The 25,099-nt window shown below is 48.4% G+C and overlaps 2 protein-coding genes across 2 annotated transcripts; both read right to left on the reverse strand.

The window, feature by feature from the left end:
• Window positions 1–484: 484 nt before the first annotated feature.
• On the reverse strand, window positions 485–10,383 carry LOC149912924 (cyclin-dependent kinase 4 inhibitor B-like). Its single transcript, XM_090131631.1, has 2 exons — window positions 10,245–10,383; window positions 485–855 (listed from the first exon to the last, which is right to left on the reverse strand). Exons 1-2 carry the CDS (start codon window positions 10,344–10,346, stop codon window positions 505–507), a joined length of 453 nt encoding a protein of 150 aa, XP_089987757.1. The 5' UTR covers window positions 10,347–10,383; the 3' UTR covers window positions 485–504.
• A 1,246-nt stretch (window positions 10,384–11,629) lies between these two features.
• LOC116236213 (cyclin-dependent kinase 4 inhibitor B-like) lies at window positions 11,630–14,886 on the reverse strand. Its single transcript, XM_090131632.1, has 3 exons — window positions 14,442–14,886; window positions 12,679–13,002; window positions 11,630–12,071 (listed from the first exon to the last, which is right to left on the reverse strand). Exons 1-2 carry the CDS (start codon window positions 14,580–14,582, stop codon window positions 12,724–12,726), a joined length of 420 nt encoding a protein of 139 aa, XP_089987758.1. The 5' UTR covers window positions 14,583–14,886; the 3' UTR covers window positions 11,630–12,071; window positions 12,679–12,723.
• Between the last annotated feature and the right edge of the window lie 10,213 nt (window positions 14,887–25,099).

Here is a 25,099-nt window from a genome sequence, read left to right on the forward strand (position 1 = left end):
AGAAGCAGATCTTCTTGAATAATTCTGCATAAAACGTTTTTGTAGTACCTCCTATAATTTAATTTCTGTCAGTGTTAAACTTTTTAAGATTTTCTCAGCTGAGCGAGGGGAGGAGATAAAGGGAGAACAGAATCTGAATTAAATTTGTAAACGGGATGGCGGAAGTGCTCACTGTTTCGAAGGGCAATATGAAGGCATCTAAAGGGGCAGGAAAACTGCAAAGCTCTACGGGGACGGGTGATAATGAATAAAATCAGTCCAGCCAAAAAATAAAATAGCGCGAGCATCGGACTGAGATCAACACAGCGGCCCGCGGGGCAGCAAGCAAAGCGCGGAGCGGAACGGAGCGGCTCTCTCACTTCTCCGAAACGGGAACGATCGTTGGATGCGGGAAACCGACGGAATGTTTGTTCTCCATCCTCCAGGTCCGGCGATCCTTCTGCGGCGCTGCGGGAGGGGAGGCGGGGGGGGGGGGGGGGGGGGAGGAAGGACCGTCGGGGCCGCTCATGGCAGTGCGGTGCCTTCTTGCGCGTTTTCTTGGAGGCTCGCCGAGCGCGCTCCGCCCGGGCTCGGTGGGACGGCGGGGGTCGGACCTGTCGGTGCTCGCGGCCGCCGCAGGTAGCAGCCGACCGGGCCGTGCGGGCCCCCGGCCGCCACGTCCAGGGGGAGGCGGCCGCGGCCGTCAGGCAGGTCGAGGCGCGCCCCGGCGCGGTGCAGAGCCGCCAGCGTGTCCAGGAAGCCGGCGCGGGCCGCGTCGTGTGCGGGGCGGCAACCGGTGCGCGGGTCGGGCCGGTTGGGGTCGGCGCCGCGCTGCAGCAGCAGCTCGGCCACCCGCGGGCTGCCCAGCATCATCACCTGCGGGGAGAAGGACGGACACAGCGTCAGCCGCACGCAGCCCGCACAGGGACGCAGCAGCGCGCTCGGGGATTCAATGAGGGATGGGCTGTGCACTGTTTGCAGACTGGGTATTGCAGTATCTCAGTGCGCGCTGGTGCACACTGTAATAAATTAGATCTTATTTGGTATAATCAAACGGATATTACGTATTACTTAGTATATAGTATAAATTATAATATGTGATACTCATACATCAGCGGTAGAATAGAATATGATTGAACGTAATGAATCATAGAATTTTAGGACGTAGTACAGGACATATTACAATACAAGGGGGAATGGTTTTAAACTAAGACAGGGGAAGGTTAGGTTAGCTATTAGGAGAAAGTTTTTCATTCACAGGCTGGATGTGGCTCTGGGCAGCCTGGTCTGGTGGTTGGCGACCCTGCACATGGCAGGGGGTTGAAACTAGATGATCACTGTGGTCCTTTTCAACTCAGGACATGCTATGATTCTGTGATTCTATGATAGAATCACAAAATGGCCTGAATCGAAAGTGTTCAACGACACAGCATAACAACATAACACTACAGCGCATATATAAAATACCACATATCAAAACTATATATGTACGAGTGTGCATGCACACCATTTGCGCACACACACACATCAGAGTAACACACATTTACCAACGAGGAAGGCGGCTCTGCATCCCACACCGCGCGGTCGGAACGCGCACCGCTGAGCTGATCTCCCTCACCTCGGGCTCTTTTCCCTCCCGCCCTTCGCACTGAGCTCTTCTGCTCTCTCAGCCGTCGCTCAGCGTGCACTCCTTTTCGAACGAGCAAGGAGAGCTGCTGAGTAATGCACAAAATCTCCCAGCTGCTAAAGTCGCTCTGCAACAGCAGATACTCTTGGCAGGTCCGATCGTGCTGAACAAAGAAACATCCCTCGAGGTTTTAATTCTTTCATTCTCCTGGTGGATTCTCGATGCTGACTTTAGTAAACAGAGTTTTAACACTGGAGAAAATGTCTTGAGACGATAGTTACTCTTTTTTTCTTTCTCAAACTGATGTGATGGGCCACAGATATTTTGTTTCATTTATAACACAAGAGCTGAAACGCTTACTGTTCTCATAATTAACAAGTTCCCGTTCAGATTAAGTTTTTCAGAAACACAGAGCCCACGTCAGCCTGGCAGCCGCTTTACAAAGCTGTTCTGAGGGAAACAGAACTATGTCTCACACTGACATGGGAGGAGAATGAGAGAAAAACAATACAACAACAACAACAACCAAAAAAAAAAAAAAAAAAAAAAGTGAGAGACTGAGACCTTTTTCATTCTGGAATTTGAACACAGAGTAAACACAAAACGAATAATTGTCTCGGTGTTCACTGTCTCTTTCCATCTGCAACCTATTTCAGGAAAATATTTCCTGTCACATAAAAGTATAAGGACCAAGCTGGCTGCTCAGCTTAGCTGATGAGAACTCGAGAAAACTTTTTTTTCATGAGACACATGGCCGCAATTTGAATCGCAGCAATTAGTTGTTCAATAAGCATTTAAAAGATTCGGTTTAAGTACATCGGTAAGCGCTGCTACTTCTCAAAGTCCTCAGAAAGGAAGTCCATTGCGCATCGATGCTTGCAACTCCTAAGAATGAACGTCGCTTTTACAGATAAATACTGAATAGCAAAAATGCTAATAAGACAGTTTACTGGCAGTGTCTTGTTGCAAAGAAAAAAAAAAAAATCGGCTCTGCTACAATTCCTACGTGATCTCTTGTGCTGTTCTTTCTCGGGAAAATATTACCGAATCACAGAGTCGGAGGGATTGGAAATAACCTTTGCAGACCGACTAGTCCAAACCCTGCTATTCCCTGCACTGGGTTGCACAGAAAAGCATCCAGGACGGCTTTCATTATCTCAAGAGTAGGAGATCGAAGATCCTCTTCGCTCAGCATGCTCCGGTGCTCCGCCAACCCCACAGTAAGGACATTTTTCCTCGTGTTCAGTCAGAATTTCCTTTACTCCCTTTTGTGGCAGACAGTCACAACTCTGACTTCTTTTGGGAAAGAAAAAGATGTTCTTGAAAGCATCGAAGTGATGCCAACTCCCCGAACACTGCGGAGGTGGATTTTAGGGGCGCAGTCCTAATTTTCAGTACCCTGTGGTACAACTCGTTTGATGCCAGCAGTGCCCCCTAAACCCCAGCTATGCCTATGAGAGAAGAAGGTGGCTCTGAAAACCACATGCTTAAATTCAGGCATAACCTCGAGGCGATCCCGGTAATAACAACACATAAAATAGTAACGACAGAAATCGCGGTGCTCTCAAACCTCTCCTGCCGGCCACCGCCGCCATGTCCCGGGGCAGCCCCCCTCTGCAGCGGGGTTATCCCGAAGGGTTTGGTCCCATTTGGGTTCTCACCGCCTCCAGCAGCACCCGCACGCCCATGATGTCACCGCGAGCGGCCGCCCGTCCACCCATGTCCCGCATCGCTTCGCTTCGCTCCTCTCCACTGCGGGGCCTCAGCCCCGGGCGTGGCTCTGACTGCTGCGGTGAATCCGCGCAGAGGTTCAGCCCCACCGAGAGCTTGGTGGGGGCTGCGGCACCGCGAGGGCACCGCCGAGGAAGGAGAGGATAGGGGACGATGCTCCACGTTCCTATCTACGGGGATTCTCCTCCTCGCTGGTGGGGGCTACGTCCCCTCCGTCCTCCCGCGGTTCGGGTAGGAGGAACGTGGCCCGCTCTTGCCCCGCGCTGGAGGAGGTGCAGGCGGAGGCCTCCCGAGGCAGAGGGAGGCTGCGATAGGACCGGCTTCCCAGCTGCCCCGGGGGAACGGGGCTGCCCTGCTCCGCGACTACCGACAGTTGGATCCGGGGTCTGTCGTGTCAGACCGCCGCCGGCGGGTGCGGACAGCCAGGATGAGGAAGAGAGCCATGCCCGGCAGGAAGCCCGCGATCGTTCTCCCTGCACCCGGCAGCAGGGAGCTGCTTCGCCCCGGCACGCGTAGGAGCCTCCGGTAGGTAGGAAAACCGCTGAGAGACCCAGCCGGGCGAGTGCCGCTCCAACCCGCTGCGAGGGTCCCCCACAGACGATTCAGAGCCGCACTCCCTGAGCGTTTCCCCCGCCCTTCCGTCTGTCCCGTACCGGGAGGCTTCGCTGCGGGACAGCCGGTTCCGCAGGAACCGCACCAAGGACTGCGCAGACCGCCTCGCTCAGCCCCGCTCGGAGCAGAGTTCGTCCCGTCGCCCTCAGATGCAGAAACCCGAAGGAAGCCAGGGGAAGGAGGAGACGGAAGGCTGCTGCGATCGGGGGATACCGCCAATGCCCCGATAAACTCCAGAGAAATTAGCGTACGTTGAAAACAAAATAAGGAAGGTGGTTGTTTTTTTTCCTTCGACCTAAGTTTCCTAATCCCATTTTTTTTTTTTTAATATATATAATTTTCATTCTTTATTATTATTTGTTTCAGATATTTTCAGGCAATTATTTAGGCAGTCCTTCTCTTCTAACTTTTTCTGCAAAGACGGCTGTGGATTCCTCTCAGGGTGCTCTGAGAGCATTTTGCAAAATGCTCCCCATATCCTCATCAGAACCAGAAGCTGTTTTATTTTTCCTTACACACATAATGTAACGACCTAATCTGCGTTGTGCAAAACTACAGGGACCTACTTTGGCCATCTGATATTGCGGAAATATCTCTAAAGCCTCCGGGGCTGCATTTCTGCTCACCTACAGGGGGGGAAAGAGACAGTCACAGGAACGAGCGCAAAAAAAAAGAAAGGAAGGGGGAAAAAAAAAAGGTTGGGGGGTGGGGGAGAAGAAATAAAAGGAAGAAAAAAGGAAGAAAGGAAGGGAAAAAATAAAAAAAAGAAAAAGAAAAAAAGAAAGAAATGGGAAGAAGAAAGAGAAGGGGGAAAAAAAAAAAAAAAAAAGGAAAAAGGAAAAAGCCTCGCCACGTTTTAGCCTAGCCGTCACGGTGTGAGTGAGCTCCTACAGTGACCCAATAGAAATACCTCCCTGCCCCCGTAGTAAGTCCCCGCATCCTCGTAGTGAGTAATCCTTCCAAGTCCCCGTTGGTTGGAGAGGATTTATTGTCTTCATTTTCTTTTTATATACTATGTAAAAAGAAAAGAGAGCGAGAGCAATGTGTCTATATGTAGTATGTATGTATAGTATAGTATGTAATACTATATAGACACATCGCTCTCGCTCTCTTTTCTTTCATCCTATTTTTTTTTTTTCCTCCTTTCTTCTCAGGCCCATCGGAGATGGTGGATATTCCATCAGTTGGGGTTTTCTAGTCCCTCCTCACCCAGCACCCGCAAGCAGCAGTTCTGGTCTGGCGGCTGTAAAAATCAGTTACCAAAAACAACAAGCACGGCTGAAATGTGCATTTCTTAAAGAAGTCCGGGAACTCAGATAAACGAAGGGGAAAGTTTCACCCACGCCACAGGCAAAGTGCCACTCTTGGCGTGCTCTATGCGTGGTAATAAGCGTGAAGAGAGAAACTGTGGGGAAATACAGAAATCTGCGCTCAAACATCAGTAGATTTATAAGTTAAGAAGTTACCAGCTGAGCCAGACAGCATCTGCATCGCCATCCGTTCTAAATGAAGATTTTCACCCAGAGGGTGGTGAGGCACTGGAACAGGTTGCCCAAAGGAGGCTGTGGATGCCCCATCCCTGGAAGCATTCAAGGCCAGGCTGGATGTGGCTCTGGGCAGCCTGGTCTGGTGGTTGGCGACCCTGGCACATAGCAGGGGGGTGAAACTACATGAGCACTGTGGTCCTTTCCAACCCAGGCCATTCTATCTCATATGAAACCTGTCAGGATGGCACCAAACGGCAGGTGCAGTTCTGTGCCAAGAATTACAGATCCTCCCAACAACTGCGTGACCACCAACCTGCACACAGGTGCACGACTGGCACACTAGAAATCACATGATACTTCCCCCAAACAGCAAGTCCTCTTTTGCACAATTCTACTACGAATGAACGACCTCCAATTAATCAAAATGTAACAACACAGTCATAGCAGAAGTAGAGGAAGTAATAGCTGAGTCTGTGTGGCTGTGTTTTGAAAACAGTCCTGATGTTCCACTTACAACCTGGGGATAAGGAAAAGCCAACTTCTCTCCCCAGAACAACTTTATTGCAAAGATGCATTCCTAAAGGAAAAGGAAATTAATTCACATTAAATAGACCACGTAGCTTCCATTTCTCCTTTTTTCTTTTTGGTATCTTTGCTCCAGATCTTTAACACCGAAAATAGATTCATTTTTACACTATGGTGCTATACTACAGTATAGGAATCTAAAACGGCACACAAAATGGAGGAGATGCACCAAAGGCATCAGTTTTGCATCGTGTCTGAAGCTCAGAAAACCCAGCCTTCTCAAAAAGAAGGTAAAACTGAAAAGGAGAAAAAGCGCCGTCCTCACACATTACCACAGAAATAAAATAAAAATAAAGATCGACATCTTTCAAAAGATTTGTTTGAATTATTTCATGTTTTAACAAATATTTTGGTAATGAGTTTAGGGGGTGAGTAAAGTCCTAAAAAGGAGAAACTAAAGGGACCGCACTCGGTCAGAAGTCAGTAGGTAAAGAAAGGAGCACGGGGGCATTCCTGGAGGGTGCGATGGAAAAGTGGTGTGGAAGTGACAAGGTTTGCCATCGGGAAAAAGAGTGACGTTCAGAGTTCTGCTAAAAACGAAACCAAACTAAAGAGCAGAAATAGATGAAATTTTTCTCGGCTTAAAGCCTCTGAATATGTTGCACATATTTCTCAATAGCCGGAAAATTCAGCACCTTACTGTTAGATTTTGAAAAGCTGTGAAATAAATGTTTCTTGTTCACAGAATGGCCCGGGTTGGAAGGGACCTCAAGGATCATGAAGCTCCAACCCCCTGCCACATACAGGGCTACCAACCTCCCCATTTAATACTACACCAGGCTGTTCATGAAAGATGGCATAAAACCCCAGAACAAACAGCAGTAAATAGATACACACACACACACACACACACACACACACACACAAATATACCAGTTTGCAGTTTTCCAATTCGCCTGATTTAAACAAAGCACTTTCTAAATGTAATCTGCTGTCATAAATAATGGGAATATATCCTTAAAATGTCCTCTCGCACACACACCCTCCCTTCAGAAGAAATAAAAGATATGTGCATTTCTTTTTCTATTTTTTTTCCGCTCCATTTTGAGACATGGAACCATCAGAAAGGAAAACAACGTTCCGCACAACCAGCTCAGAGGTCACAAAAAGCAACGCGCTGTTCGCCGGGCAAGCGGTTCCCTTCCTTCAGAACAACTAACAACGAAAACACACGAAGAAAAAAAAAAGAAATGAAGAAGAAGAAAAAAAAAGGCAAACAGGCAGAATATTTTACATTGTTTAACAGATAGCTGTAGATTTCTGCAGATTAAAAGAGAGAAAGAAAGAAAGAATAGGCCAGGGCGCGCAGCTTTGTCACACTTCGTAGCGCCTCGACCGACAGCCCGTAATTGCCGGCAGCTGCACAGGACGGCCGCGGCTCCGAGCACCCCCGGTACCACCTGTGAGGGGGCACTGATCCTGTCCCCCCACCCCATCCTCCATCCTTAATAACATCCTCCCGGTTCTACTGAATTAAGCAATTTTATTTGGAACCGTTCTCGAGGAGAAGAGATGACTCCATAAATAGGAAATAAAGGCGAAAGGAGCGTATTTCTAAGTTTATTATTTACGAAATGAGAGCTTTTATAAGTCCAAACTTGCTTTTTATTTCCCCCTTGCCCTCCCCCCTCTCTGAAATAGATTGCAAAGCCACCATCTTCCTGCAAGCTATGCCTGGAAATGCTGCGTTTAGGGGTTCAAGCTGCCAGAATTCTCGCGTGCTACCTATGGAACTCTAACACCATTACATTTCGTTTTGAGAGCAGTAAAATTAAGCAAAACAAGATTTTCGCCTTTTCAGATACATAGACTTGTCTTAGAAATACTCCCTTTCCTTTAGAACCTGATTTTCAGTGTTATCCGACTATTCGGAGACTAGAGTGGTGTGTTAGACTTCCATCTCCTCAGTGAGAAAGTAAAAGGAGAAAGAAAGAAAAAGCCGTATTTAAAACTAGTGTGAAAACAAGGAGAAAAACAAACAAAATGAAGTGCCACAGTGCCCGAGCCCTGAAGGCTTTCCTGTTTCATTGCTTGTTTTTATTTGTATTTTTTCTTCTTCCTTACTACTGCATTTACTTCTGGATCAACTGTTTTATATTTGAGATCAGTGCTTTTAGGGGTCAGAGCTCGTGGTTTCTTTTTCATGTACTTACTGCAAAATGAGGGAACTAGGCCTACTAAAAATACAACAAACTAAGTGGTTGGAGATAACGAGCAAAACTGGGTTTTGTTACTGAGATTCATTTCATATATAATATTCCAAGGCTTGTGAGCCAGAAAGTACTGCTGGTGGTGCAGCTGGGAGTGGGCAGGCAGAGTTGCTTTGCAGCCACTCCTCGAGCCTCATAGTTAAGCAGATTTATGGCTGTGGGGTTTTCTGCTTTTTTTTTTTTTTTTTTTTTTTTTAATCTGCATTTAGTTTTCTTTTTGAAAATATTTCCATGCAATTATTTAGACAGTCCTTCTCTTCTAACTTTGTCTAAACGGCTCCACTCCGTGCTCCCTATTGGAGGCGGCTGTGAACTCACACAATTCTCTGAGAGCATTTTGCAAAGCGCTCCCCATCTTTTCATCAGAACCAAAAGCTTTTTAATTTTTTCCTTACACACGCAATTACGTATAACGACCGAGGCCTAAGCTGCGCTGTGCAGAGTCACAGCGACCCACTCTTGCCATCTGAAATAGGGGAAATGTCTCTAAAGACTCTGGAGTTGCATTTCTGCCCGCTTACGGTGAGGAAAAGAGACACTGCTGGGACGGCCACGGCCGTTTTATGCCTTCGAAGTGGAGAGATCACAGATAGCGTGATCGAAGCTGCGCTGTTCTGCTTTAAGTTATGCATAGGGGAAGAGAAATTACTTCCCAAAGAGAGAGAAAAGACAGACATAACCTGCCAACCACCTGCTGGTTTGCCGAGTTGCATTTGTATTTAGAAAAGAAAAAAAAAAGAAAAAGAAAAAGAAAAAGAAAAAGAAAAAGAAGGAAGAAAAAGAGAAAAAGAAAGAAGAAAAAAAAAACTTAAAAAAAAAAAAATAGAATGGGAGAAGGGGGAGAGAACGACGCACGCGGGCCCCGTGCCGCTGCCGCTCGGCCCTCCCGGCCCCGCCGCCCCCCGCTGTACCTGGGCCGGGAGCTGCCCCGGTTCCTCCTCCTCAGGACCCGGCGCAGAACGCGGCGAAGCGCCCCGGAGCGCCGCAAGACAGCGGCAACCCCGCGCAAGATGCGCCGGAGCAGCGAGAGGGACAGAGGCCGGCGGCGGGCGCGCCGAAAGCGGACGGTGCACCTTATCCGAGGGGACATGGGAGCGGGAGAGCCCCCGGAGAGCCGCGATGGAAATGCGTTCCCTCCGCAGGGCCCCTGTCTTAAGTCGGCCCTCTCACTCTCCATTCATTGGTGAAGATTTCTTTTTCCTCTTTTTTTCCCCCCCCCTTTTTTTTTTTATTTTCTCTCTCTCTCTTTTTTTTTTTTTTTTCCCCTTTCCGCGTGGCTAACTCCGTCTCATTCCGCCTCTCCTCCCCGCCCCTTTGTGTCGGAACACCTCCCACTGCCGGGGCTCCCGCCTCGAAGCGGGCGGGAGGCGGAGGATGGGGCGGGGGCGGCCGTCGGCCTTCTGCCCGCGGAGCTCCGCCGCTGAACGGGCGCAGAGGGCGGCCAATCGCAGGGCGCCTCCAGGCTTTCAAATAAAGCCCTGACGACACGTCCTTGCCCTCTCCTTTACCTCCCCCCCCCTCCCCTCTTCCCCCTTCTCTTCTCTCCCCCCTCCCCCCACTTCACAGGTTTTCCTTGCAGAACTGCGATCTCTCTCTTTATTATTATTATTATTACTTTATTCTGCGGACTCTCGCTCCCCGCTGTGCCGCTGGAAGTGATGCAGGTTGCAAACGTTCTGGCGTCCCCGCGAGCAGCACCGCGGCTGCTATAGCGGATCGCTGCCGCTTTAACAGCCCCGGGTCAACCCCGGCCAGACGAGCAGCTATTTCCTCGTCACATGGCCATTTGAACGCGGCACGGGGCCGTTGCGAAGCGGAATGAGAGATGATAATTAAAGACATAAAAAGCGGATCTCATCCCTCCGCGCCAAGTAGCAGAAACGGGTAATCGGCTGCCCCTACCCTCACCCCTCTCCCTGCCTCGTTCGTGTCTCTCAGTGTCCCGGTGCGATTTTTGAAGGGGCCGCGAGAAGCGCGCAAAGCGGCGGGGGCTGCGCCCGGGGGGTGCGGTACCTCGTGAGGTCGCGGGGCCGCTGCTGCGGGTGCGTCTCTGCCACTTCGTGTCGGGTCGGATCGGGTCGGATCGGGTCGGGAGGAAAAGGTGGGGGTGCGCATGGACTCCAGGGAGCCTGCGAGGGGGAATGGGGGGGGGGGGGGGAAGGGGTAAGTGCAGCTGTGTATGTGTGCGTGTGCAGTCTCTCCGCCTCTAGCGCACGCCTCCTGCACCGGGCTGGACAAACAGAAATGACAGCGATATGGATGGGAGTCTGCTTGTGCCTGGACACGGAGCAGCCTAACGGCAGAGCTGCGGAAAGGGCATCCCGTGATACTTTCCCTTGGACCGAGTCCGATTTCGAGCCTGGGAAACGAGTGACTGAGAACGGCCATTTCGAAATGAAAGCGGCTTTTCGATAGACTATTTTTTTTTTTTTTTTCCCTCACTTCCCCTCTGACGACGCGCACCTCAGCATCAAAAGCGTCCGCGGTGCGCGTGTGCGGCCAAAGGATCCCAGCACCCGGGCGCTGAGCCCCGGCCTCTGCTGCTGTCCCGTGTCAGAAGTGCGGGCTGTGAGCCGCGCTTAACTCAGCGCTTTCGGGGAGCGCTGGAAATGTTCCTTGCCGTTGCCGCTCGCTGCTGATAACTGCTTTATTTCCAGGGAGGGCACCCAGCTTCCAGCCTCCTGCACGAAGACCATCCGCCCGGTGAGTGTCCTGTGCCGTGGGCCGGGCGCGGGTGATGCTCCCACGCCGTGCCGCGGGGCACAGCTGCGGCTATTCGCGCTATTGGCTTCTGATATTCTGCGAGGGCGGCCCTGGGGCGCTGGGTATTACTACCGGTTTTATGCGTTGCTGCTCTTGATGTTCTTTCATTATCCTTAACACGGATATTCTGACAACGAAAGTATTTTAAATAGAGTTCTGGTGATTGGCGAAAAGGATCTTTTAATACGAATCCTGGCCTGACTGAGGTCAGGAGAGCGGCCCATCAGATCCTTATTATTACATGAAGAGAGGGTATAGGGCTGAGCTCCATCCCCAGCCCCGTTTTGTCCCGCCGATCACCCCGCAGCCGTACCCGGCTCTGTCCCCGTTGGCTCAGGCACCGACACACAGCAGCGTACAGCCCGAAGAAGTATCACCTTACGTTGCGTTTTCTTATCAAGTGTTTTCTACATAAATACATGTGCATAATAAACATCTTAGGCATTCTCATGAGAAGCAAGTGTTTCACATTTGTTTTATATTTAATGTGCGCTTCTTGTACATCCTCGTGAGCATAAATAGTGAACACAGAAAAGCACAAACGTATTACATATATAAATAACCGATAAGCACACATATAGGCTTGATGTACCACCGCAATGCTTTTATACACATACTTTGAGCGTTTTTGTATCTTCATTACATACATGCATTAAATTCATAAACGGTAAAACTTCATATCTACGGAGTGTCAGTTTACACAAACTAATTATAAAGCGCAAATTGCACGAGATCACGTTGTGATAATTATATATTCCAATAAGTTACACTTACTAGTATATTTATTATCTTTTATGTGAACGAGGCGGAGGCTATGAACGCAAATCGATATCCTTTTCCTTGAAACTCTCTCCAGACGCTTTGCGGAGCGCACAGAGCTGCGGCGTGGGGCCGCTGCTGCCCGATCTGCTGCTCCGATTTTGCGCTCCGTCCCGGTGACACAGAAAGGATGCGGACTCACGTAACCTCTCGGCTCTCCCCGCTGCGGCGCGCTGCTCCTCCGGGAGCGGACCCACTGCAAAGCCAGAACTTATCGGCGTGGTTCTTTCATTGCCATACGCGCCGGTTTTGGGCAGCCTGGAGAAATCAGAGACACATGAAAGTCCGAGTTTTAATTTTTAGTTTTGCGGTGTTTTCGTTTTGCAGCCATGGTGATTTCCTTCAGAATACTGTAAACTCGCAGCGGATCGGAGCAGGTCACCTGCGCGTATTCCTTCAAGCGAGGGCGGCGTCGGGCTTGCAGAGGCACAAATCGCTATTTTCTTCCCGTGATTGTTGACGCCGTGAGAGGAGCCACAGATGTACCACGGGCTCATGTACCAACATGCCGCGGCACCTTGCGTGTTTGGCAGGAGGTGTTTACCAAAACCTTCGTTTCCCGCTGTTCTGATTTTGCAAGGCAGAGTGGTGGGCCCCGCCGCCTCGTTCGGCTCAAAAGCTGCGGGGGGAAGCCGCTTCGTGTGGATGAAGGCGGGGCTCGGCAGGGGAGAGGGAAGCTTCGGACCGAGACTTCTCAGAAAGCTCGGACACAACGCGAAGGGAGCAATTCCTTCATCTCTTCACAGTGTTTGAACTCCCGTGCGAAAGGGGAAGGCCGGGGGGTGGGGGGGGAGGTTCAAGAGCACGGCAGCACACAGACTCGTATAAAGAGCAGCTTGCTAAAATCCACACATCCCTCTAATACCTGCTGCATCCCGGTGGGAGCACGGTCCGGACGCCAATCAATGAATCAGGAGAGGGGTGCTCGCGGCAGCGCCGGCGGCCGCCGCAGGTAGCAGCCGACCGGGCCGTGCGGGCCCCCGGCCGCCACGTCCAGGGGGAGGCGGCCGCGGCCGTCAGGCAGGTCGAGGCGCGCCCCGGCGCGGTGCAGAGCCGCCAGCGTGTCCAGGAAGCCGGCGCGGGCCGCGTCGTGTGCGGGGCGGCAACCGGTGCGCGGGTCGGGCCGGTTGGGGTCGGCGCCGCGCTGCAGCAGCAGCTCGGCCACCCGCGGGCTGCCCAGCATCATCACCTGCGGGGAGAAGGACGGACACAGCGTCAGCCGCGGGCTCTCCGCTCCTGCCTCGCAGCAGAGCGGAGGAGGCGGAGAGGCCGCCGAGGAGCTCCAGGGGCTCTTGGAAGAACGGGGCCCGGCGGTAGCGCGGGGCGGCCGCGGAGATCCGTGCGGCAGCGCGGCTGAGGACAGAGAGGAAGCTCTCCTTTTCCATCACGCACCTCCACGCAAACTCGCGCGGCCCCGAATCGCGATGGCGCGGAACCGCGCCCGCAGAACGAAGCTGGTCGTCGGCTTCTCCCCGGGAAACTTTTCCCATAGGGCTCGGGAGAGCAGGGAAGCGTCGTTGCCCGCAGCCTCGCTCCCACTCTGTTCGGCACCAAGCCCGGGCAGAGGAGAGCCTCCGAACTCACGGGCGGTGTCTGAACCGCCGTTTTCCCAGCGCCGTGCGTTCAGCTCGCGGAGCAAATCTGTGCTGCACAAAGGTGCCAAAAAAACATGTCGGAGGGCGGTCTCAGATCCGCGCCTCTGGAGAAATGCAGCACCGACATTTTATGGAGAGAGTTTTGCATACAATTCCAGCGTATCTTAAATACAGCTTCTCAGATTACCCGAGTTTCGTTTTATTTTGAAAATTTAAGAGGAATCTGTCTAGAGCGACCAGAGAAATTAAATCGGCTTTATAAATGTAGCTTAAATTCCTGAGGGCGCTTTTTTTGCGTTCACAGCACTACGATTCAGCTCCTCGAAGACTGATGAGCATATGTCTGCTGGGCTGCCAGGCAGGACTGTACACTGGCTGGTTCTGCTTCAAGGAGTCTTTGAACAAACCACTGATTTACTTATTTTTCCCCCCGAGTATATCACGAGAACCACCGTACTATGAAGATGATTATTTTGAAGAAAGAAAAAAAAGTTGTAAGTGTAGTAGTAGTAAAGTATAGCAGACAGTAAAGTAGAAGATGCCGATTTGATGGAGAAGCCTGAATATATAATAAGAACCACCATACTATTATTGTTGTTGTTATCATTAATTTGGGAAAAGATAGAAGAAATAGTAAGTGTAGTAGTAGTGAAGAATAGCAGACAGTAAAGCAGAAGATACCGATTTGACGGAGGGATAAATCTCTCTGAAAAGGTGACTCGTTACTTGTTATTGCACATTTAATGCGAGATGAGCATTAAAGCTCTCGGTTTTGATCATCCTATGGTTGATAGTAATGCGATCCAGGGTTGCTGAAACTAAAACCTCTTTCTTGCGGCGGTTGTAGACTTTCCCCTTTGCACCAGGCTGACAGGAACCGTGGTGCCGCTCTGGTTCCAGCACAGCTGTCGGGGTGCGGCCGACGCCGGCACTCAGTCCCGGGGCTGCCTCCGCGCCCGCCGAAGAGCCATTGCCCGGGACGCGGCCCTCAGCCCCGATCCTTCGGTACGGAGGGCCTCTCCGTCCTCCCTACCTGGATGGGGGTCCGGCCGAATGAGTTGACAGCGTTGGGGTCGGCCGCGCCGTCCAGCAGCTCCCTCAGCCGTTGCAGATCGCCGCGGGCGGCGGCGTTGGCTAGCTCATCCGCAGCCGTGCGGGCCGCTCTCTGAGCCATGCCCGGCCAGGCCCGGCCTCGTGTCTGTGGGCAACGGGACCCCTTCCCCTGCCGCAGCTGCCGCCCTCCCGTCCCTTGCTGCCCGCGGCTGGCAGCGATGCCGACCCGCGGTGGGAGCCCAGCCCATGGGAGCCCGCGTCTCCGCCGCTCCGCGCCCGCACCCCCGGCAGCTCTCGGGCGGCGCGATCCGGCCTCGGAGCAGCAGGCGTGGTGCCGTCGCCGGAGCCTCCTCCACCTGAGGGGCCACGGCTGTGCCCGAGCCGCCCGCCGCTTGTCTTCTCCCCGCAGCTGGTACCGCTCCGCCCCGGCCCGCCCCAGCCGTGCCCGCTCCGGTCCGGCCCAGCCGGCTCCGCCTCACCCGGCGACTGATGTTAGCGTCATCGCGGCGGCCCCGACGGGGAAAGGCGGCCATGGGACGGCGCAGTGGCGCGGCCACTGCTCTCCGCGGCCGGGGCGGCCGGGCGATTATTCTGTGTAGCCGTTCTCTCCTTTTTTTTTTTTCTTTCCCTGTTCTGTATTTTTCCCTTTCTTGCCTTAAGGCAGCGGTCTCTTAACACGTGCTTTACCACCCCGAGACTGCCTACACGTCCCCTCAGTACCCGTCAGTACGCGAGTCTTGGCACATCCCTCCTGCTTCTTCTCTTAAACTGCAAACTCTTCCGATCTTTGCTCAGTGCAGCGGCACAGAGCTGCCGCCAGGAGCGAGATGAGACTCTGATCTCCATTTTCCTTCCAAACCAACAAAGCAAGTAACCAATCAAACAGGGAAAACAAACAAACAAAAAACAAAAACACAAAAGCCAAACCAAAGAAAAGCAAACCAACAGCTAGTTCCCCCCGAAACAGGTGACTCGCCTTCCAACCGAAGCCCGCAGAGCTCACCCCAGCTCTCTGGCTCTAGGCTCCGTCCCCTTCCAGCAGTAGGGGGGCGGCAGCACCACGGACAGCTCCGGAGGTCCGACCGGCGGACTTGCGGCCCGCGGGGCCGCGCGGATGAGCGCTGCGCCGCGACGCGGTTTGAGTTCCTCATGATGTTGTAACTGCAAAAGAGGTGCGTGCTGGTGTTACAAAGGGAACTGAAGGCGTCTTGGGTCTTGCAGTATAGAAACGTTCAGAGGAAAGAAAAGCTAAAGGAAAGAGTCCTTGCTTCTATCACTGCGAAGGGTCAGGGGAGTGACCTGTTTCCTGTCGTGCACGTGCATGACTTTGTCAGATACATGCAATCTCTAAGATAATTCTCTTGGGATGTTTGCAATCATACTTGCACTCTGTATCTGCATTCTGCATTTTTTCAATTCTACTGCAGTCACCCTGCCCAACTTGTTTACCTGTATCTTTACTTGAAAATACCACTACATACTACCAAAGCGATTACATTACTTTCTTGTCCTAATAACTTCAAAAGATGTAGCTACATTATCAAGAAATTTCTTAATTTCCTGTACCAGATGGCATTATTGGTTTCCACCAATCGGAAGAAGACTAACTGGAATGGGCAATGAAAACTGTCTTTGTAAAGTAATGTTTGTTTATGGTGTGAGTAGTAAGTTTCTGTAAGTGAAAGCTTACCGTAAAATTCCACTTCTGCAGTTCCATTATTTCTCTATGTTCAGATGTATAGTAATGAGTGAAGTTCTACTCGTGATAAAGACCTTCTTGATATAAATAACTGTCTTTATTAAATAATTGAGCACTTCTACACAATTTACTGCTCTCCGGATGCACTATTTTTATCTGTCTTCTTTCCTTACTAGTTAATCTGATATTTGAGTGCTGACTGCCATAAAATAAGAAAATAAAGATATTTCAGACACATTTAGTAAAAAGAAAAAGAACACAACAAAACAACAAAAGCCAACCAACAAACCAACGAACCAACCAACCAACCTATAACAACAACAACAAAACTCCAAGAAATAAAAGGAAGAATTATATATATACCACCTTACTTACAGTGGCAGCTCTCAAATAGAAGAAGATATATCTAAGGTATATCTCAAAAAGACAACAGCTAGTTTTAACAATAACTGGAATGAGCAGTGCTATTACTGGATTGATTCAGTAGAAATAGGACACTGATTTCAATCTTGTGTATCACCTTTTGTACTATCACTTGTACAGTGTATACTACTCATAGAAAAAGGTTTTTTTGATAGTGCTTTGCTGACAGTTATATATCCATAAAGTAATGAAAAAGTCAGTGTCTATAAGAACTGTGTAAGTATTTCATGTGTTACTGGCTTTTTCTGTTTTTTTTTTTTTCTTTTTTTTTCTTTTTCCCCTTCTTTACTTTCTTCTTGATTTTTTCCTTTTTTTCTTTCTTTCTTGTCTATTTCTCACTCTTTCTTCCTCCTTTTTTTCTCTTTCTCCTGTTTTTCTTCCTCTTTTTTTTTTTCTCTTTCTTTCTCTCTTTCCCTTTCCCTTTCCTCTTCCTCTTCTCCTCTTCCTCTCTCCCTCCCTCTCTCTTTCTGTCTTCCTCCCTTCCTCCCCTTTTCCCTCATTTTCTCCCTCCCTTCCTCCCTTCCTCTCTTTCTTCCTTGTGCTGCCAAAGGCTTCAAGTGGGGCCATTCTCCTTGGCTTCAGTATAGAGTATATTTCTTATATCTTGTTCTGCCCAGACTGGCCCAAGGGCTACAGCATGAGCCATCTCCTGTTCAATTTGTTCAAAGTATGTTGTTGCTCAGGGCCCCATGTAAAACTATCAAGGATCACTTGATAGAGAAGGTTTACAGTCAGCCACTAACCCAGAATATGCATTCTTCAGAAACCCACAATACCTAGGAAAGTTTGTGTTTCCTTTTTACTAGTTGGTGGAGGCATAGCAGTTATTTTACTGATCACATCTCTGGGGATCTGATGATGTTCATCTTACCATTTTATTCCCAAGAACAAGATCTCCTGTGCAGTTCCCTTGACCTTACTTAGCCTTATGGCAAAAATGGCTTTTAAAAGGATTTGAATTTTTTTCTTCCCTTTCTCAAAAACTTCTGCTATGTAGCCCCATACGATGTTGTCAAGTGCTCAGGAGCTTCCCCCTGTTCCAGTGCGGTGTGGATCAACCCATAGCAAATGCTAAGACTGTGTTTTCACCCTCTGAGGCAGTCAATTCCAAGTGTACTGGATGCCCCTTCCATTAAAAGCAAACTGTGGCTTGCACTCTGCTGCCAGAGGCAGTGAGAAGAGCACGTAGGTGATGCCACTTGTGGCATACCAGTTGGATGTCTTTGATTCCAGTTCATACTGAAGTTCTAGCACATCTGGTGCAGCAATCCTTAGAGGTGGTGTGACTTCATTCAGGCCATGATAGTTCACCGTTAGCCTCCACTTGGACTCTTGCACTGGCCATATGGTACTCCTGAAGGGTGAGTGAGTCTTGCTGATTACTCCTTGGTTCTCTAATTGGTGAATCAGCTGAAGAATGAGAATTTGGGAGCCCACTGGAGCACTGCTGTAGTAGCAATCAGCACTTGCTGTTCTTCTTCTCTTAGCACCCCTCCAACAGAAGGGTCCTCTGACAGATCAGGCAAGATAGACGGCTGCTTACTGCCCTTCATCTCCAAGGCAGCTATACAAAAAGCCCACTGATACCCTTTGGGATGCTTGAAATATCCTCTCCTGAGATAATCTATATCAAGAATGCAAGGAGCCTCTGGACCAGCTTTTGCCACTCATTTCCTGTTAGTCTCTCTTCGGCCTTTAATACATTTATATCTTGGGATCCTCTTGTCAGTCCAGAAATATAGATGGGTTTTGCCTCTTTATAACTTGATAGCAGTAGAGTACACTGTGCATAGGTGCCCATATTTCTGTAGTTCAAATGTACCAGACCAACAAATCCACACAATCCAATAAATCCAATTACCTCTTTCCTCCATGTGTCTGGAGGCAGCACCCCTCCAGTTGTAGTTATTGTATTCATTATTTATCCCTTGTGCATGAGAACCAGAAGGCTCATTGTCAGCCTCAGAGGTAAGATTAGACCATCTTTTCTATCTGGAGAACACCCACTGGGAACTATTTTCCTGGAAGGACCCTCTCTTGTATTTGTTTTCCCTTGCAATTCATGTGGTCATGCCAGTAGGGTTGAGATGGCTTTTCCATTCCACTTTCTCATATTGTTTCTGTGGTCGTGCAGGTAAAATCACAGGATGGTACATGGTGTGTACATACTATATCCACTTTCCTGGGCAGAGAGACGCTTACTTCTAATGGATGAAATACTGGTTTGCACAGGTGGAGAAGCCATTAAACCAATTTTTTTTTTTCTTTGAGCCATTGAACCAGTTTCTCCACAGCTGAGACACAGGCCCATGGGGAGGAAGAGAAAGTAACATACTATTGAAGTAGTCTAGCCACTTCATCCACACCTGACATTTAATTATCATTCCAGTTTATTTCTGCCAGGGTGCTGGCATACAATGACAGTGCCTCTCACAGGTCACATACATATCACGTCATCTGAACCTTGGGAGTTAGCATTACTGTCAAAGTTAATTCCATGCCTTACCTCTACCACAGCTAGTTCCCTCAAGTACTGGATAACTTTCTCCATGATTGACCACTTGTCTGAGTTCAATGCCAACTATTTCTTGAAGGGTTATCTTTCCCTCACAGTTGACAAGAGTTGCCACTACAGGGTGAAAGTCTGTGTCCCTTTTCCAATTGCTTTGTCAATGTCACACTCCCTAGGAAGAAATCCCAGCTGCTTGGCTTCACTGCTTGCTAAGTACGGGTTCCAGACCCCACCATCACAGCAATAGAGCAGCCAGGTGGCTATGTACTCACCTGACCAATAGCCGTAATCTCTTTACAAATCTCACAGCTCATTCAACATTAGGATTTGAATAGTTTCTATCTCTTTCACTTCCTCCTGATTTTGTGATGGCTCTGTTCCATCTTCATCTTCTTCTCCTAACTTCTCCTAACTAAACTTTTTGACTTTCATTGACACTTTTTTTCATCTTGCTTATAGGGACAACTTATACTGGCACTGATTGATTCTGTAATTGAACTGTGGGCTTTGTCACGAGGATTGGAGTTACTACAGGATTGGTTGTGACGCTCACAGCACCTACAGAGCCCATCAGAATGCTTAGAGTAACTGCAGGGTCTGTCAAAAAGCCATTGCTCTGACCCATTGCAGGGTCTAGAGCAATCATAGGATCTGTTGCAAGGGTTGGAGTAGCAGCAGAGCTCATCAGAGGAGCTGGAGCAACTGCAGAAGTCATTGCAAGAGTCAGAGCAACCACAGGGCCCACTGCAGAATTTGGAGTAACCACAAGGCATGTTGCAGGGGTTGGAGAAACCACAGGGCTTGTTGCAGGAACCGGAGGAACTGCAAGGCCTGTTGTAGGAGATGGTACAAATGCAGAGGATAACAGGACTAGTTGGGTGTACAGTACAATATTCTGAAAACAAAATAAAATCATACAAATAAGGAGAATAATCTAAAAGGTCTAAAATTCCTCCAGTTGCCTCCAGACACATGAGCTGTTCACAGGACAGCTCTCCTACTTACTGCATCTCACTGTAAGTATCTGCCAGCAAATAGATCAGAAGAGAAAAATAAGGGCTTTAGATTTCTTTCAGGTAGAATTAAAAGTGCTATCACATGTTTAATAATGTCTATTTTTAGTATTATTGACAAGATCTTAGAATTGGGCTCTTTATTTTTCTTCTTTTTTTTCCCCCTGCTCTTCTTTTTGCATTATTTCAAACAATGTGGACGCAAGCACTACAAAATGTTGCACAAATACACAATCAGCAATTTTATGTCTGCCTAACTATGCTTGTGATGAGTTCTCTGCATACACTGTTATTCTTAATGAAGATAATAAGCTTTACAGGCTCACTGAAGACCTTAAAACATGCTCCATGTCTATTTGTCGGCATTGGATGTGATGTTTGCTTCCTTGGGGTCTCCAGTGAAACTTCTTCCTAGAACAGATGTATCAGTGATAGAGGAAGCATTCTAGCTAGAAAACAAATCAATGGCAGTGGGCTACCCAAGCACATGCAAATGCTAGCAGACTATCTCCTTGAAAGCTATTCCTACTTTTGTTATTCAAGATTCATTCTGGTCTACCAGAAGCAGTTTCCTGAACTATATGTATGATTGTGTATGGTCCAGTAAGTGTACTCTCCTTTTCCTTATGATCTGTACAATGAAAACACTGACAAGCCACATTATGAGGAAATGTTTGTCTAGATGTAAGCTTTTAGTTTGCTCCTGTTTGCCTTCACATCTCAAAGTTTAGCTGACTTCAGCATTGTGAATGCATAATCTAGGACACCCAGTCAAGAAAGATGTCCAGCACATGTCCAACTTGCTTTGTGGCATCTGTATAGCAGAACAGTTTGGAATCCAAGCAATAGTGCTCATCTTCCGGCCATGTAGCTACATGGCACTGAGAAAATCACTCTGTACCTGTGGGTTACTTAAATGTGTAAGGATTGTGCCAGTGAATTTCTGACTTCTTGAAATACATAATTTCTTTAATTTTTCTCCAGATATCCTAATGGCTGATTGCAGAGGGAACTTTTCTACCTAAGAATTCTGTGTTTGTTTCTGGATTTTCTACTTGCTATCCATGCCTGCTCAACCTCTGAGAAAGAGACATAAGGAGTTCAAGACACATTTCAGGAGCTGACTTGCACAGAATTTGTCTTAAATTAATTCGTCCAGTCCATGAATTTTTAAGTAATTGAAAAGCATTAGAATTTTTCCTTCCCATTAGCTCACCCTCCTCAGTAGAGCATTTTGAAACTCAATTGCTAGGCGTACCATGCCTGTCCTTCCCAATCGGGCTGGCAAAGTACTGGAGCTATATGCTGTTCACTAGCTGTTGTCAAGCCCAATTTGAGTCATGCTTTAAATTGTCATACTTTAAAACTCAAACATTTTTGTGACTGTTAGCTTATTTATTAATTATATCATCTGCCGAGGCAATATTTTCAAGCCTTTTGCAAAAAGCCAAGATCTTTCTCCTACCTAATTGCATAAACCCAGATACTGGTGCTATCAAAAGGCAGGAAATGAGGGTTGTGTTGGCTTAAGCATAGGTTTCTGAGTTATGAGGATGATAGAACATAGGAAACAGCATAATATGGAGTTCTACCTTCTGCCCTTTTTTTTTTTTTTAAATGAATTTTTCAAAAGGTGTGTATTACAGCTCCAGGCTTTGCTGCTGAAACTACTGACAGAGTGAAGAGGACGGTGAAGCACTGTAACTGTTCACCCAGAGATGTGGTGGAAGCCCCTTCCCTGCAGACATTCAAAGTCAGACTGAACCTGATCTAGCTGTAGATGATTTTGTTTCTCTCGCTAAATCCCCACTTGGGCACATTTCTAATTCTTCTTCTTCCCCCCTCCCTCCCCCCCACAATAGTAATACATGTTAAATTTGTATCATGCAGCATTTTCCTACAGAAGCCATGACAAAATGATATAGAGGGTATATAGATATAGTGGAAAATACATTATGATGCTGGAAATCCAACCATTTGGACGGCAGTAGAGTCTGTACTGACTGCAATCTTAAGATACTCTTATAGAAGTAGCTACTTCAATAGCCTCGTTCCTCATGCTATTAAATTACAATATGCCTCTTAACATGTCTATTTACCTTTGGTCATATGCAATGGTCACTCTAACTCTGCTGTCCTTCAGAACATTCATCACACTGATGCTGCTTTTTCTGATTGTAAGCCACATGTATATGGGGAAAAGACTACAGGCATGGTACTCTGCATTGGTGTGTATGCTTTGTTCTGTGAATCAAAGCAGCTCAGGGTGACTTGTGATGCTGAGCAACTGTCTAATGTCATACTACTTCAGGGCAGGGACTGCTCTTGATTCCCCCACTGCAACTGCTGTGCATGGACTGGATGTGCAGTTCTGTTGTGCCTGCTGGTGCAGCAGTGCCAGCAGACATTGGTGATATGAGTTACCACATGCTGCTCTGTTTCTTCTGTGGGTGGCCCATGATGGCTGCTATCAAGCACACGTGTTTGTTTTTGAGTTACATAATCATGAAGGAGGCAATTACATTGGAAACACGAGTGTTTCACATTCTGTAGCTGCTGAAATGGCACTGGGCCCACCTGTCACAGCACCAAAGTAACATTCCTGTAGACACAGATGCTTCTTAACACTTTGCAGTCCTTCATAAAATGTTATGTTTCTACCTCAAGGCTTTTGTAGGAGTGGAATGCGATTGGAATATCTATTTCAGTTAAAAAAAGAAAAACCATAATTATTTGCAATAATATAAAACCTGGATTGCTGTTTCCTCTCCCCTCTTCTCTTCTCTTCTCTTCTCTTCTCTTCTCTTCTCTTCTCTTCTCTTCTCTTCTCTTCTCTTCTCTTCTCTTCTCTTCTCTTCTCTTCTCTTCTCTTCTCTTCTCTTCTCTTCCCTTCCCTTCCCTTCCCTTCCCTTCCCTTCCCTTCCCTTCCCTTCCCTTCCCTTCCCTTCCCTTCCCTTCCCTTCCCTTCCCTTCCCTTCCCTTCCCTTCCCTTCCCTTCCCTTCCCTTCCCTTCCCTTCCCTTCCCTTCCCTTCCCTTCCCTTCCCTTCCCTTCCCTTCCCTTCCCTTCCCTTCCCTTCCCTTCCCTTCCCTTCCCTTCCCTTCCCTTCCCTTCCCTTCCCTTCCCTTCCCTTCCCTTCCCTTCCCTTCCCTTCCCTTCCCTTCCCTTCCCTTCCCTTCCCTTCCCTTCCCTTCCCTTCCCTTCCCTTCCCTTCCCTTCCCTTCCCTTCCCTTCCCTTCCCTTCCCTTCCCTTCCCTTCCCTTCCCTTCCCTTCCCTTCCCTTCCCTTCCCTTCCCTTCCCTTCCCTTCCCTTCCCTTCCCTTCCCTTCCCTTCCCTTCCCTTCCCTTCCCTTCCCTTCCCTTCCCTTCCCTTCCCTTCCCTTCTCTTCTTCTCTCTTTTCTCTTTTTTTCTTCTCTTTTTGTCTTTTCCCTTTCAGTTACTGATTGCTACTGCATTCATTCCAGACTGTGTGCAATCTTGTAATGACCCTTAGCATGTATTAATCCAGCATATTTGAGTGATCATACTTGACACTCTTGCTGTCCCCTTTAAAATCTACCATCTTGCAGCTCTAGAGACTTTCTGTTAGTTTCTCACCAAAGTTTGCTTTGTTGAATTGTAGGTTTCTGCAGCTGGACGTACAACTACCTGTGCAGTAGACGATCATCAGTATCAGCCTAAGACTGCATGTCTTTCTTTCTGCCACCAAGCTGGTAGCAATCTTAGTATCTGGATGACAAAGCAGTGATCACTGGCAGAAAACCTCTCAAGGGCAGGACAGCACTTGTTGTTGGCATTTACAGATGTCTGCACTGTGTGTCAAGCACATGATGTCCCCTAGATGCTGTGCCAGATGTAGCTTTTCCAGCTGCTGAGTTGGATGGAGAGAATTTCTGACTAGCAAAATGTGATTTGCTTTCGAAAAGCTGGTTGTGAAAGATCAAAAGCTAGCTCCTTACTGTTCAGCTCTTACAAGCCAGAGAATCTTGGAATACTTAGGAAATTGCTCCTTGCCATGCCATCTTAACTTTTTCCTCTCACATCTGACTGTGCGCACAACTACACGGCAGGCTGTTGTCATCACATGCTTGCATACTATTAACTGAATCACTGATGCTGCTTAGAGGTGACAGCAATGAAGACCACTACCACTTTAAATGTTGTATAAATATTTTCCTAATACCTGTAACATGGCTCTCTGCATATCTGTTTCTCCCTCTTCCCCTCAAAAAAAATTTAGCAGCTTGTATTATGGTAGAGAAAAGTGGGATAGGTGACCTAGGAAGAATATAGGGGTGCTGTCTGGTGCAATCAGGACAGACAAGGCACAGATGGAATTGAACCCGATGAGAGAGATGAAAAATAGTAAGTAGAGATTCTTTAGATACACTGAGCAGATGAAATTGGCAAAGTAGACTAGGTGCATGATGAGCCCCCATCCTAGCATCTGTAAGAAATGAGACACCATTTCTCATATAAATAAAACTTGAACGTAAATCATAACTATGACAGAAAGCAGAGCAGGCAGGTACAACGGCACCTTGGCGTTTTTGATCAGCTCCAGCCCCAGCGGAGCTGTTCTTTTCCCTGTAAGAGTTGCAGCGATCAGTTTGAAAGCTGCCATCTCAAGGATGGGCGTGGATTTTGGGAGAGCCGTGTGTGCCACCTAGAGGAAGCCTGACGTATTAGCCGAGCACTGCATGCCTACAAAAGGCTCAGGAGCAACCATTAGCCTGCAGTTAGCAAATGTCCTCAGCGGGCTCCAGAAAATGGCGTGCTGTGCTGTGCCTTTGTGTTCACAAGATCTTGCATATCGTTGGAAGAGAGCCTAAAAACACTGTACTCCTTCCTATTACAAGAACAGAGATAATGCTTCTGTGTGCATATTTTGTAGTTCTGAGATTTATTAGTACCCTACGTAGTAAGGTTTGAAAAGAAACAGCTCTGACCTGGCAAAGACAAAACTGACCCCTCTGTCTCGCTAGGAGCTT

Source organism: Phasianus colchicus, chromosome Z (genome assembly GCF_987193195.1).
Source record: "Phasianus colchicus chromosome Z, bPhaCol1.hap1.1, whole genome shotgun sequence".
In the NCBI taxonomy this organism is placed as follows: Eukaryota; Metazoa; Chordata; class Aves; order Galliformes; family Phasianidae; genus Phasianus; species Phasianus colchicus.